Source organism: Pseudoliparis swirei, chromosome 21 (assembly GCF_029220125.1).
Source record: "Pseudoliparis swirei isolate HS2019 ecotype Mariana Trench chromosome 21, NWPU_hadal_v1, whole genome shotgun sequence".
In the NCBI taxonomy this organism is placed as follows: Eukaryota; Metazoa; Chordata; class Actinopteri; order Perciformes; family Liparidae; genus Pseudoliparis; species Pseudoliparis swirei.
In genome coordinates this window covers 11,153,544-11,167,915 of record NC_079408.1, presented here as the reverse complement: position 1 = coordinate 11,167,915, position 14,372 = coordinate 11,153,544, and the positions used below count along the sequence as shown (strand labels likewise).

Below are 14,372 nucleotides of genomic sequence, written 5' to 3'. Positions count from 1 at the left end.
CGTTAGTTATGTTTAGAGAATAGAGAGAGGGAGAGAGAGAAGAGAGAGAGAATTCAAGAGAAAAGAGAGAGAGAGAGAGAGAGAGAGAGAGAGAGAGAGTTCTTATTCCGTTCTATTCAACAGGGGCTAGTCTAGGATTTGCGTGGCCAGACTGAAAAAAAATCATACGGCCTCTCTTGTTCAGAGGGCCGGGCCAAATGTGGAGGCGGGCCGTATCCGGCCCGCGGGCCTTAGTTTGAGGACCACTGCTCTTGGCTGTTGATGTCTATCAATATCGCTCATTTTGAAAATGAAGTCAGAGGGCAATACAGATCCGTATCAGACCAGCGAGGAGGGCAATACGTGGCTGGCATGATGACCCATTAGCCAATCAGAACGCTTGTACTGTTGTTGCTATATAATAATTCATCTTTATTCATAAAGAAAATGTAAGCTAGCTGTCTGATGCTGCCAGAGGAAACGCAGGTCGAGGACAGCTCCATCAGTGTATTGATGCTTATGCTTCAACTCTGTCAGAATTTTTTTTTGGCATTGGGTGCCCTTTTTTTTGGTTTGAGCACCTGCCCCCCAAAATGTCTGTGCACGTGCCTGCAAGGGGGTGTATACAAATTTACAGGTAAAAGATAATTAAGGGGGTGCCGGGGTAGCTTTTCTTTTTTCTGTTTTCTGTGTTTTCTGTCACATACATACCCCCCGTATGTATGTGTGTCTATATGTATTTATGTGTATATGTGTATGTATGTATGTATGTATGTGAATGTATATATATGTATATATATATGTGTATATGTAAATATACAGTATACATATATATATATTTGTATGTTTACGTCTGACATTTTTGTATTTATTTCATGTTAATATGTCTTAACGAAAACTAATTTAAGTGACAAAAAAAAAAAAAAAAAAACAGTCAGTTGATAATTGTCTACTGCTCCGTGCATGAATGATGAATTATGCTGAGGGCTACATGTCGAGGGATTGACACAAGGGAAGGAGACAGACACTAGTCCCGAGTGTGCAGGGACACAAGACGTCTCGTGACGCCAGATTTATGAGCTGAACTGATAGGATGTCATGCAGCTTGAAGGTTAAAGTTTAACAGTCAACAAGTTACAAGTTTAACTATCTTGTTAAAGGTGGTGCTCTAACCTCATAATATATCTTAAGTACTTTATGTTTTTTTCCTCCTAGGCTCATGTATAAAGACAAGGACCCGAAGCAAAGGGAAGACATATTGTAGGTTAAGCCTTCCATGTGCAATGCCTGGCCAGCCACACACAGATGTTAAAAATACAATAAATAAAAAGAGATACAACAGTATTAGGCATAACAACAAAACATCAAAATATATGAAGTAACCGCTGCCCCAGGACCACAGACTTGGCCTCTTTCCTGGGAAGTTGTGGAGTAATAGCAGCCTGGGGGAACTTGAAGTTCAACAATAATAATAAAAAATGTCTTTAATTCCCAATATTTCAGGATGTTTATATACTAAGTGTTTTTAAGGGGCCTATATTGACGGTTTGGTCATGACTAAAAGTAATAAAGTTGGAGAAGAATTCAGACTCAAAGTATTTCTGAACCTTAAAGTGAACAAAATTATAAAAAATATACAGGGTTAACTATAAACTATGCCCACACCAGTTATTTCTCACAATGTTTTATTTTGGGGACTGGTCAGCCTTTTTGTTTTGACTTATTTATAACATCCTGGCCACATACACGTAACTAGGATACACATATTAAAAGCAGTCTTCTAATAATAACACAATTAATGAAATGTGCATTTCACACACGGTAGACAACACCGTGTCTCAATGATGAAGCTCGGCGGAGCCCAGCAGACGGTGCATCCCACCCTAACCCCACCCTAAACCCCTCCCTCCTTCCCTCCTCCCTTCCCTCGCTCCCTCCCTCCCTCACGCGGGGATGGGGAGTGAAGTTTGCCTGCGGCGCGGTCCGCTGAACACTTCCCGTGTTGTCATTTGGAGAACAGGAGCAACAAGAACCTCCGGAGAACTCTTCCAGGAAGCCTGAGGAATATCCGACTGCGCAGAAACAGACTTTTCACCCTATTTTACAACAATTACAACAATAAAAACAACAACAACAACAACAACAACAACAACACCACCAACAACAACCAAATCCTTGCTCATCATTGATGCCACGGAACTCGTGTGGGAGCTCGGGTCAGTGAGGACAGCGGCCGCGCGCGGACTGTCGTCTGTAAAGCTGGGTCCCGGAGAAGAGAAAGGAGAGGAAGAAGAGGAAGAGAAGCGGACCGGGGGAAGAAAGAAGAAGAGACCAGACAGTCCAAGTGAAAGTGGGAAGAGAGTCCGACTCAGAATGAATAACAACAAACCCGAGAAAGAAACGGAGCAGAGTGAATTCACCAACCACGAAGAGGAGGTAAGTACCCGCGCGCGAGCACCTCCACCTGCCGCCTCACGCGAACACGTCGGTCCGTGACACACACAGACATCGCCATCAATGTGAATGCGCTCTCTTCGTTGTCCCGGTGATGCTCCTCTATATGTCTGACGGGTAGAAAGACGGTCTCGTTTATTTATTTGTTTACCTCTGAAAAGTTGCCGTTGCATCATGAGACCCACTGCGTGGTGCAGCCGCAACATTTTAATATCACAAAAGGAGGGCGTCATGTTGCTCTTTGTTTATCCCTCTTGCTTTTTTTCTTTTCTTTAAAAAAATATATTTTTATTAGATATATGGCATATTTGTATTTCTTTTTAAATGTGTGCAACCTCCCTCAGACTGTGGCAGGTACAAGTGAGACACAAGGACTTATACTAATATATATATATATATTCAATTCAGTTTATTTGTATAGCCCATTTTCACAAATTACAAATTTGTCTCAGAGTGCTTTACAATCTGTACACATAGACATCCCTGTCCCAAAACCTCACATCGGATGAGGAAAAACTCCCAAATAACCCTTCAGGGGAAAAAAGGGAAGAAACCTATATATATATATACAGGACTGTCTCAGAAAATTAGAATATTGTGATGAAGTTCTTTATTTTCTGTAATGCAATTAAAAAAACAAAAATGTCATGCATTCTGGATTCATTACAAATCAACTGAAATATTGCAAGCCTTTTATTCTGATTTATTGCTGATTATGGCTTACAGCTTAAGAAAACTCAAATATCCTATCTCTAAATATTAGAATATCATGAAAAAGTATACTAGTAGGGTATTAAACAAATCACTTGAATTGTCTAATTAACTCAAACACCTGCAAGCGTTTCCTGAGACTTGACAAACACGCAGCTGTTATAAATCTTTTTTTACTTGGTCTGAGGAAATATTAAAATTTTATGAGATAGGATTTTAGAGTTTTCTTAAGCTGTAAGCCATAATCAGCAATATTAAAAGAATAAAAGGCTTGCAATATTTCAGTTGATTTGTAATGAATCCAGAATGCATGACATTTTTGTTTTTTTAATTGCATTACAGAAAATAAAGAACTTTATCACAATATTCTAATTTTCTGAGACAGTCCTGTATAGTAATAATTTTGTTCCGAACTGTATTGTAGATAATGATATTACAACAGACATAAGAGCTGGCCGGACTGTTTCTGTTCCATGAAGCCAGACTTCACCCAACACTGAAAAGCAATAGTGAAGGGAATTCAGTGCCAGGGAGCGAATTAGTTTTCACTGAAGCTGAGGGAGCAATTTAAGTTCAAGCAACTGCTGCTGCAACACGTACGCAATAACTCTTAGTAACCCAGACTCACTGCAAGAGAGTCTGGGTTAGGGTTAGGGTTAGGGTTAATTAAGTCAATAGGACTTAATTACAGCTTCAGACACCAGAGTGATATTGTTTGTGGAAAGAACATAAAATAAATCCAGAAATATGTGAGTTAATCCACTTAGTCCCTGTCGGAGATGCATCCCCCCCACCACCCCCTCCCAGTCTCTTTCTCCCTTCCTTTTGTACACATTGCACAATGTGGATCCATGAAGTCTCCTTTTCGGTAAATAATTTGTCGTAGGGCTCTTTGCATGGGGTGATTTTTTCTTTTGCGCGGAACATCTCTATCCAGACGACAGACTATTTCAGAGCTCCACGCATCCACAACCAAGTATGTAAGAAAAGTATATCGGATTATATCTGATATTTCTCTCGGAGAAATTTGATTAAGGCCCCGGGTACGGTTCGTCACTTAGTAACTGAATAGCCGAACACACACAGCCTGATGGAATACCATATTTGGTCCACTGTTGAGGTTACTATGGATGCAGGGAGATACTGTAGCACCACCCAGATGAGGTATGGACCAGAGACTTCTTGGAAACCTAATGGAGAGTTTCAGTTTATTCACCTTGTGACCTTATGTACTCAGTACGGTGCTGCAGCCGAGGTATTTCAGAGGCTGCGTACTGTGTGAACCAGCATTTGACTGTAGGGCTGCAACTCATGGTTAAAGTCAACATAGATGAAGAAATAAACTTGTAGATTGTCAGTGAATTGAATAACATGTTATTCTATAAATATGGGGGTCGCAAGTCCTCAATAAAATACTGCAAAGTGCAAGAGGTTCAGTTGAAGGTCATACAAAACAGAGAAAAACAGCAAATCTTCACATTTTAGAAGCTTGGATCTGCATTTTGCCTCATAAACGACGTCACAAATGACAGATGTTTGGTTTGTTTCAGCACAACACATCCCAACATCTCTGCTTCAAGCAGAGGAGGGAAGGTTCCTCATCACTTTAACCAAAGATGACAAAACATTTGATATTTTAGCTTCTTTTTTTTAACAGATTTGATTTTGAGCTGAAGCAATTGGCCCATGAATTGAATAGTCGATCGACCATTAATAACAGTTTCATAATCCGTTTAGCATTTTCTGACGTGTTAGACCAAACAGTTGCTTGAGCAATCTTAAAAAGACATAGCAGAATATTTGACAATAATCTGACAAGAATATTTGTGAAATAATCATTAGTTTCTCGAGCACCACATGAATATAAATAAATAAATATGTGGACTTGAATTGCTGTGATGTCCACGTGCAGGACAACCAGACGGGAGGCGTCCCTTGCATTGTGTAAAAGGCAGACGGGAAGACAGAGAGTGATGCCCGAGGAGTCTAATGGTTGTAGAAATGTTTGGAAGCCGTCCAGACGAGCGGCAACTTAAATTTACTCGGTTGAATTAACGTACGGTTGGACAGCAGCGCTTTATCTTCTGTGTAATGATGTGTGGTGCATGCTGAGAAGCAGCACGTTTTGGGCAGATACTGTACCGCACAGACGTGCAACCAAACACCTGCAGGCAGGTGTGCTTATTTACACACACACACACGCACACAAATCTAAGAATATTGTGACTAGTTTCCGAGTGTGACTTTGCATTCATGATTTATGAACATAAGAGTTTAGTCATTCTGGTCAAAGGAGCCGAGCTGAATGAACAATGTACAATGGAAGCTGCTTTATGGATGATTAAGTGACTCATTTGACATTTTCAATGTCAAATTCTTCGAGCACTTCTCCAATCACGATCTTCGGTGAAGAAACACTCACCGAGTTTGCATCGAATTTAAAGAAGCCACACGTCTTTGTGCTGAACAACACTAAAGTAACCATAAACTGATCTTATGAGAGATAACGTTTCACAGCCCCGCTGGTATGACTCTCACATGCTGAACAACAGCGACCTTTTACAGTGTAGTATGTGACTCAATGGATCACTGATTCGCACCAGTAAAAACGCCGAGCTCGCCTCCTCACGCCTACTTCACTGCTCAAGCTCACGCGCCATCATCAGCGTACGCCGAAGCTCCACGATGCTTCATGTTTATCTTCTGCGGACCAGTGCTCACCAAACATGGTCTCGTTGCAGACGAGGTTCGGCCCCAGCGGAGTCTAATCTCGCGAGTCGGTTTTGATAAAGCTTCACTATCAGGCGTTCTGGATGCTTTCACGTACGGTGGCACTCGACGGCCACTGATGTGGTCGAGGTGACGCACTGTCTCTCGCGTGGGGAACATCAAAGATATGTTTCCAGCAGCTGTGGTTTCCAGGCCTTGTATGGACAAGAGACCCGCAGGGCTCTTCAGAGGAGATTTGAATTGAAGTGAGATGGTTTCACACAACACTTGCGCATGCTTTAATGAAGCTTTCTTTTGGATGTTTGGAAGTATATTCATGATTATACAAGAAGGAGTCAAACTGAAAATCTTTGGCTTATGGGTTCCCATATAATTGTCCGGTTGATCAACTATGAATTAACTTTTCATTAGTTGCAGCCGTACATTTTATCTATCAGTTCATCATTTTAATTGTTTAACAGTTCACTTCTGAAAACAATCATTGATTTGTTTCCTGATTATTGTTAGACCAGTTAATTGTTAATGGATTGGAGTACAAGGTGAAGTACAGGTCGTGAGTATCTGATTTAACCAAGTCGCCCGATGAAGCTTGACCTTCGACTTCCTTTCTGTCTCTTCCCCTCAAGCTGACTGGTGTTTATTTAAGACCTGCCCAGCCTCGGAGGTCCACTGTCAAACCGCACCTGATTTTTGACAAATGAGCGAGCACAGAGTCGAGCGTCTGTCGTGGATGTAACAGTCCAACGCAGCAGAAGTTTGATTCTAGTTGGGGGCGACCATAAACATGTAAGTGGATCTTTACAAGCATCCAAAGAGAAACCAAATATCACTCAAGCAGAGATCAGCAAATGCGCTGGATCTCCCTGGGGTGTAATTGGATTGTGCTTGGCCTGCTCCGGGTATCCACCGGGTTCTCTTCAAATAGCAGCTCATGTGGCCAGCGTGACCTTTTCCATGAAGTGACGTAAGTGGGGAGAACTGCGCTGCTGGAGAAGCAACGGCGAAGCGGAGGGAGGCCACGGCTGTCGCGCGTCGGCGTGGGCATGTGTGTGTGTGTGTGTGTGTGGTCCGTGCAAGTGCACACACACGCATCTACGAAAAGGGCACGCAGATATGTTAACGCTCCGTGACATGAAACGTTATCGGAGGGTCGCTCGGAGGGGAAAGTGGCCATGATAGGGCGATGGGGGGAAACATGCAATGATGTCAGGTATCGTTGAGAAACGATACGAGCAGAGATTTAACGCAGGTTAAGACGATAAAGTCAAATTACAAAAATAGATATACCAAGGAATATAATTTAAAATGCCCAGTAGAAACAGGCTCACACAAACCGTTCAAACCTCGCTCCATTTGCCCGTCTGATCGGAGTTTATTTATAAAGCGCGAGGGGATTTGTCATCTTATCTCAGCCATTTGTCAGCTGTGCGACAAGAGGTATTTGAAAAGACAACAACAAGGCTTAGCGTCAGGAGCGGCTGGCGAAGGATCCTGCTGAACTGATGTGAGACAAAAAGAAAAAAACAGAGAGATGAAGAATTGTACTCTATTTTTCTATATATATATATATATATATATATATATATATATATATATGCAGCTATAAATATATATAGATAAATGATCAAAACTGACCGGGAGTTAGGAGTGACGCCTCCTTTATGGTGCTGCTTTCATTCAAAAGCCTTAGTTGTCAACTTTTGAGTTTCCTTTGTAATTAATGAAATCCGACACCGGTGTGAGTTTGTGCCTGGACAGCGTCGGCCATCTTGCTTTGTCATACTGTCTTTATGTGCTCGGTCTGTCACCTCCACTTTAATATTGCTTTCTCACAAGCTATACTTAAACAGTGTCTCTTCTCTCAACCCTCTTTCACACTCCTTTTTATTTTCCTGCACTCCTTTCCAGACAACACTTCTCTCATTCATCTCATGTCTTTTCTCCATGCACCCACTCCATCCGTCCTCCCCCATCTCCTTCTTCCATTTTTACACTTTTATCTCCCTTCCCCTCCGTTTCCTTCCCCCTTTCCCCTCGCCCGTCCCACCCTTTTTCTTCCCTCTCTTTATCTTGTTCTCTAGCAATTTCCTCCCTCTTTCCCTCCACCCTGGTACTGTTTATAATTTGCCACTCTTCTTCTCCCCTTTCCTACCACTCCCTTCTTTTTTATCCTGCTCTCTCTCTCTCTCTCTCTCTCTCGCCCGCCCAGCTTAGTCTTAGTAGACAAACTCCTTATCCCTTATGACTCCATACGTTGAAAGCATGAGCCTGAGATCTCTGAACAGTAGGACTTTTTATGCTCATGGGAAGAACCCTTAAGACAAGAGTGAGACGGGCAGAACGGCAACAAGGAGAAACTTGTCTGACCGACTGAGGAAGGTCAAACTGCTCAAGATTAGCTCGAAACGATGGGAAAATCAAAACAAGTAAAAGTTGGTCGATAGGCCTCCAAGGATTAGTTCATAAAACGCTCTAATTATGTCCGATGAAGTCCATTGACGGCTTTAATGATATGCTATTCCAGGAAAAGAAGACTTTTTCTTCTTCTTCTTAACCAATGTATAACATCTTGGACTTTGGGAAACACTGATTTACATATTCCACCATTTCATTGGCCCGAACAACTGATCAATTAATCAAGAAAATAATCTACTCATTAATCGACAATAAATAACTACTTAGCTGAAGAACTGCTTTCAAGTAACCTTCAAAGCAGGACTCTGTAACTTCTGCGTAACGGTGCCCATTTGTGGCAAATATGTGTTAAATGCTGTGCTAGTAGATAAAAGGTCAGCAAACATTGGCTCGCTGTTTCATTAGTACGAGGCAGATTGTCTGATAAAATTTAAATATATGTTTTAAACTATAGACAGACAGAACACATCTTGAAAACCATCTATGTTGACCGATCATAATTTGCCACATTATCAAAAATACTGAACATTTGCTGGTCTTTGCTCCTGTGAGTATTTTCTGTTTTATTTCATTGGGTTTGGAATACTAGTTGGCCATGTTGGGCTTTTTTAAAACTTGTGAAAGACATTTGTGTTGACAATTCATTCATACGACTCCCCAAAAAGAAAAGATAAACGGAATGAAAATGCAATACTTTATAATCTTTAAGTGCTGTCGATGATAAACAAAGGAACAGCTGCACCATCACATTGTCAGTGGGCTTATGTTTCCTTATGAAGACACAGGCTGAGTCTCTACTCTTGTTTTTGTCTTCACTCTTTACCCTCTGTCCAGCCAACCCCAAAACCAAACAGTTTAAAGATGACCACTTGGGCAGGCGGCAACAAAGGGAGTCCAGGAAAGGCAGACTCTGAGTTGGCCGATTATTTTGCGTTAATGAGTGCTTTGGAATGTGAAGTCCATTTACGGAGATGAGAGCGATGAAGAAGCTGTCATCCGGGGAGTCAAACTAATGTGTGCCTTATAATCTATGAAGGGTCTCTTCTTTCTTCCACAGTCATACGACACCTGTGGGCCTTTTTTTCCGCCGAGGTAAAAAAAATGGTTGATACGAAAGAAAGAGCACATATGTCATTAAGACACAGGAGTGTTCTTTTCCAGGTTAGATTTAAAATCAGGGGAACTGTAATGGAGAGGGGAAGAAAAGAGCAAGGGCAGGAAAATTGCAGTAAAGCGGGCGCTTACTGGCTTTTCCTAGGTCATTTATTTTAAATATCCTTTAAAGGAACCTGTGGGAACATCTACAGGCCCTCACTGAGCTGTAATTGTTGGTCAAAAGCACTTGTGAGAGAGAGAGAGAGAGAGAGACTCTACTCTCAGAGTTCACTTGTGGCGTTGCAGAGTGCTCAACCTCACAGTTGACCCCCGACCTCCACAATAACCCGAGCCTAACCCGTGCCCTCTGAACCCCGAATGCGAAACTTGACCCGTTGAACCCCGGTGATTAATGGACAAACGGAGTCATCCATTTATGGTCCGGTGACACCTCTCGGGCCTGCAGTCTGTCACTCTTCACATTCTCCGACACAGAAGACAAAGTGAAAAGTGAGGATGATGGTGTCAACACAGAGCAGTGACAGCTTGGTTAGCCAACGAGTGGGAGTCTGTCAGTTCGCCTATTTTTAATAAGGAGGCACTCAACTGATGCAAGAGCTCAACTCGCCCTTTGGCACACAGGCTTGTGGGTAGACTTTGATTTTGGCTCGGTCACAGCGAGGGAGAGACTCGTGCAGGGATTTGAAAGCAACTAGTGAGGATTTGAAATATTTTATCTGAGCTTTGATTTCATATGCAGGTAATCACAGCTTCGTGGCACGCACACACTCACATCTACAATAGGCTACTGTACCCTCTTTTTATAAGCTTCAAGGTCAGAGCCATGTCCTGCCACATCTGGCTCGAAGGACCTGTATCTATTAACTTGGTTGTCAAACACACGCACACACACACACACACACACACACACACACAAATGTGAAAAAAGAGAGGGAGAAAGAAACACATTGTAATCATCTCACATCGCACCAAGGTCGTGTCCCTCATTTCAGCCAGAACGAACGGTCAAAAAAGCACTCAATTAAAGTCGGAGCGAATATCTGAGAAAGTCACACTGTGTAATGAGGCTGTAGGTGTGACACGTGTTCCAAGTCCACGACGCAAGCTGAATAGAAACAACACATACATTCGCTGTGAGGCCATTTCATTAGACTTATCATATTTGAATGGTTTTCCAGTCAGTTATTGAGTAAATGTTGCCTTGAAGCTTCATTACATTTGACAGGAGAAAGGCGGTTTGGTTGGAACCGACGTAAGCGTTGTATTTTTTTAAAAGTTGAGCATGGAAAAAACTAAAATCATTGAACTAAAATCCTCTTTTGTCATTATATTACTTCATATAATATATAGCCACCATTCCTTTTGATGGTAGTAGTATATTCACAAAATAAATTCAAACAAGCCGTTAGACGGTCAGACAGGTTTTCTCTAAAAACCTTCCCGGCTAGCCAGATGTATTTGGAGGTGAATAATTATGACCGACTGCTTGCTACTAATCTGACCTACTGTTCTTGTACTTTTGTTTGACTTCCAAATGGAGTGGTTTGGAAAACCATGCTCCAACTTCTAATGTCATCGTGCAAAATGTATTATTCGATTAGTTAATTTACAAAGAATATTCGACAGCGACAACACAAACCATTCTCTGGTTCCAGTTTCTCCGATGGGACTGTGTGGTTTTCAGTCATATACAGTAGTAAACTAAATATGTTAGGGTTTTGGATGGATAAAAACTAGCTATGATCATTTTGGGCTCTGAAATAACGATGTAATTCTTCATGATTTTCTGACATTTTATTGGCAAAAGGATTAGTTGAGAAAATTATTAAGATGAATAATTGACGATAACAAATAATCGTAACACTTCCCAGAGCTTGTGAGTACAATGTTATCGCAGCACGCAGAAGTAAACTAAAACAAAAGTTTTGATAAACCATAGTTATCCTTCAAGATAGTGCCTCACAGAGCCCACGCCCCTCCTCCAGCCTTCGGGTGGCAGCAGCAAAGCTTCAAGGAGCGATGATAGAGTATCAATAAGGTGGTGACCTCATCCGGAGCTTGTGGAGTCAAGACTCACTGATTAGAGGTGCATTGATCCCATGGGACTTGCTGCAGAAGTGGCCTTAATAGGATGTGATGTTTTTGCCCTGGGGCTCCAAACTCTGCTGTACTCGGCGGAGGCGTTGCCAGGGAACTGCACTGGTACGCCGGCTGTGAAGTACTCAGCTGGCTTGTGGTAGGTAGAGGCTGCTGTCTTTGATCGGAGCCTGCCTTCGTGCTGGTGTGTGAGCACGCCATAAATGGTCAATGATTCAAAGGCCCATACCAGGCCACTCAGCACTATGGAAATGTAGGTATGTGACTCACGAGGATCTAATAAAACAATGCTTCTAAAAGCCAATAAAACGGAGAGGTCTTCGCTTTTTACGAATGTGCTCGACCCTTGACTTGACCTTCAGTTCACTCCATCATGAGAAAAATGTGGTGTTTTACCTTCGCCTGGTGGCGAAGTGTTTACAAGGCCTTTTTGGAGCTCACGTCAAAGTAACGTAAATAAAGACTGATAATCAGCAGCAGATGTGTGTGGGAGAGAGCCGGTGACACATATGTCTGTGAATTATTCAACTCCTCACCGGACACACGGCCAACCGATCGTATATCACAACAGCTGACGTCAGGGAAGAGGTTTGACACCGACAAGAATGTCTCATTGTTCTGTGTGCAGAGGAGTCACTGTTGCGTGTGTCTGTCTGAACTCGTGCGGCATATCGAGCTCTCAAGTTTCCGTTGGCCTCATGACCGAAGATAGGAGTTCAAATCAAAGAAGGAATCTCAGATAACTTGGCGAACGAGAGTTAGATGAGGAGATGTTCTGAAGATGTTGTCCAACCTTCTGTTGAAGGCACAATTTGAGGAAATGCTGTAATATTACTTGAAAAGTCAGGGCCAGTATATTTACTTAAAAGTGTGACAGGAGTTGTTACTTATGTGTAATGTTGTGGTCATGTGCATCTTCAATTCCTCAATAACCATTTAAAACCTACAGTTTCGATGCCTTTCTGTGCAAAGTGATGGTCTCCTCCGAAAAACATCTTTGGGGGATTGTCTCGTCACGCCTTCTGTTTCCACTGCACTCTTTACCGCCACGCTATTAGAATTATCTTTCCTAACTGCTGTCAGCAACTGCTCTTGCTCGTGTCTGACTGATACCATCCTGTTCTGGCTCTTCGGTCCGATGTAACTCCATATAAGGAGACCCTCTGAAAGAGTTTATTTAAACAGACCTGCCTGAGACAGAGCCCAGTGACAGCCCTTCAGGGTTCAGCTCGACTCGGATAAGATAAGATAAGAGCGAAGGTGAGAAAGTTGCCGAGGTGAGATATTTTGGCATGATGGCCAGTTTGGCACTCGCCAGCTATTGCTCCCCCGGTTGCTAAGCTCCTTTGTTTGTGTGTTGCTCTGCCTTTGGCATCAGTGGTGCGTATCAGGTGACATGAGGGAATGAGGTGTAGTGTTAGTTCAGCAGTTCCTTTGTCCCCGGAGTTGTGAACCTACTATCTAATGAATGTGGGAGCTATGAATCTACTCTGTGTAATTGCATACCTACGGGTTTATCCTAAATTCGCCCTTAAATAGAATCAGAATATTAAATAAATAATTAAATTACACATTGAAATCCACTGTCACATGATTGATGTGGGCGTGTGTAGGGTGGAGCTGTTGGAGGTCTGATGCTCGCAGTCTATTGTTCCATTTTGATGTGCACGAAAGCAATTATTTACTTGTACCAAGCCAACTTCAATTAGGTGATAATTCCATGTATGAGGTGTGATTAGTGCCTGTTTATTTAATAAAACTGTCTAAAATGATGTAATGTCTGCCCCAGTTATCTTACGACCACTTCACTGGAACAAATGTTCATTGTTTTTTTAAAGCTGGAGAGAGCTTTTGTGTTATTAGAAGACAACTGTTGTAGCTTATTGTTAGAAATACTTAAAGTGCACGTACATTTTATTTGCCTCAAATGTAACCAGAGCTGCATTTGAGCCGTGACTGGACGTCGTACCGTCTGTGTCTTGTCGTGCCTCAATGTCTGGGTTCACTAAATGTTGCTAACGGTACCGTGAGCATATGCTACTGCTGTTCACACACACCTTTTTAGACATGGCTGATGGGGCTATTTAACAGTGTTGTTACATTTCTGTTTGCAGATCAAACAAAGATTGAATAGTGGGGATCTTTGTAAAGGTGCTTGTTACCTTCGGACAAAGTCAAGCTAGCTGTTTCCCCGTGTCCAGTATTCAAGCTAAGCTATAAGCTAACTGGCTGCAGCTTCATTTTGAATGGACATTTATTGTTGCAGTTTTTAAAAATATTACAAAATAAATATACAGAATTGGACAGTTCTGTTGGACATTTGAGTGGCAGGCCTTCAGATGAATGTTGCTAAACTGCCCTCTTTACATTTTAGCGCACGCTCATTCAGTTGTTCTCTTGTAGCCTACATTGTCCCCGTAGTTTCCATGGCTATATTTCTAGTTTATCCCTTTTCTTAGCACAAGTACGACAGATGATTCGTGCTTTGTTATTTGTTTTTCATCTCTGAGGGTTGACTATGAGGTTATCAGCAAAATATAAAGTTTAAAATGTGTTTTTTTTGTATTTTTTTGCTGCTTTTGTCCAACGTAAACCTTACCTGTATTCCTGGAAGAGCAATCACAGTGCATCCATGTTCTTCTCTTATCAACACACTTATACTTATTAGAGCAACTTATTATTAGTCTCTCTCTGAGAGCATATACATTGTTTTTCCCCAGCAAGGCCAGCTCATGTTGCAAGTTGAAAAGTTCAAATGTAAAACGGAGGCTCGAGCTGCGAGGGAGGATTGCCGTAAAAAGCAGCAGGCCGCAGATCACACGGGAGAATACAATCAAAGTGTTGTAGAAAAGAAGTGTGTGCTTGTGTTT

At 42.0% G+C, this 14,372-nt stretch overlaps 1 protein-coding gene across 4 annotated transcripts in view; it reads left to right on the top strand.

Annotated features, from left to right (window-relative positions):
- The first annotated feature begins 1,963 nt into the window (after positions 1-1,963).
- The window catches only part of LOC130211636 (RNA-binding protein with multiple splicing-like), a 33,254-nt gene continuing 20,845 nt past the window's right edge, over positions 1,964-14,372 (top strand). The window contains exon 1 of one of the 4 annotated variants that reach the window (XM_056442511.1): positions 1,964-2,415. In XM_056442511.1, the coding sequence (XP_056298486.1) occupies positions 2,353-2,415 (63 nt within the window). In that variant the 5' untranslated portion in view covers positions 1,964-2,352. The remainder of the gene's footprint in view (positions 2,416-14,372) is intronic. The other 3 variants (XM_056442510.1, XM_056442509.1, XM_056442508.1) reach the window with 3 other exon arrangements.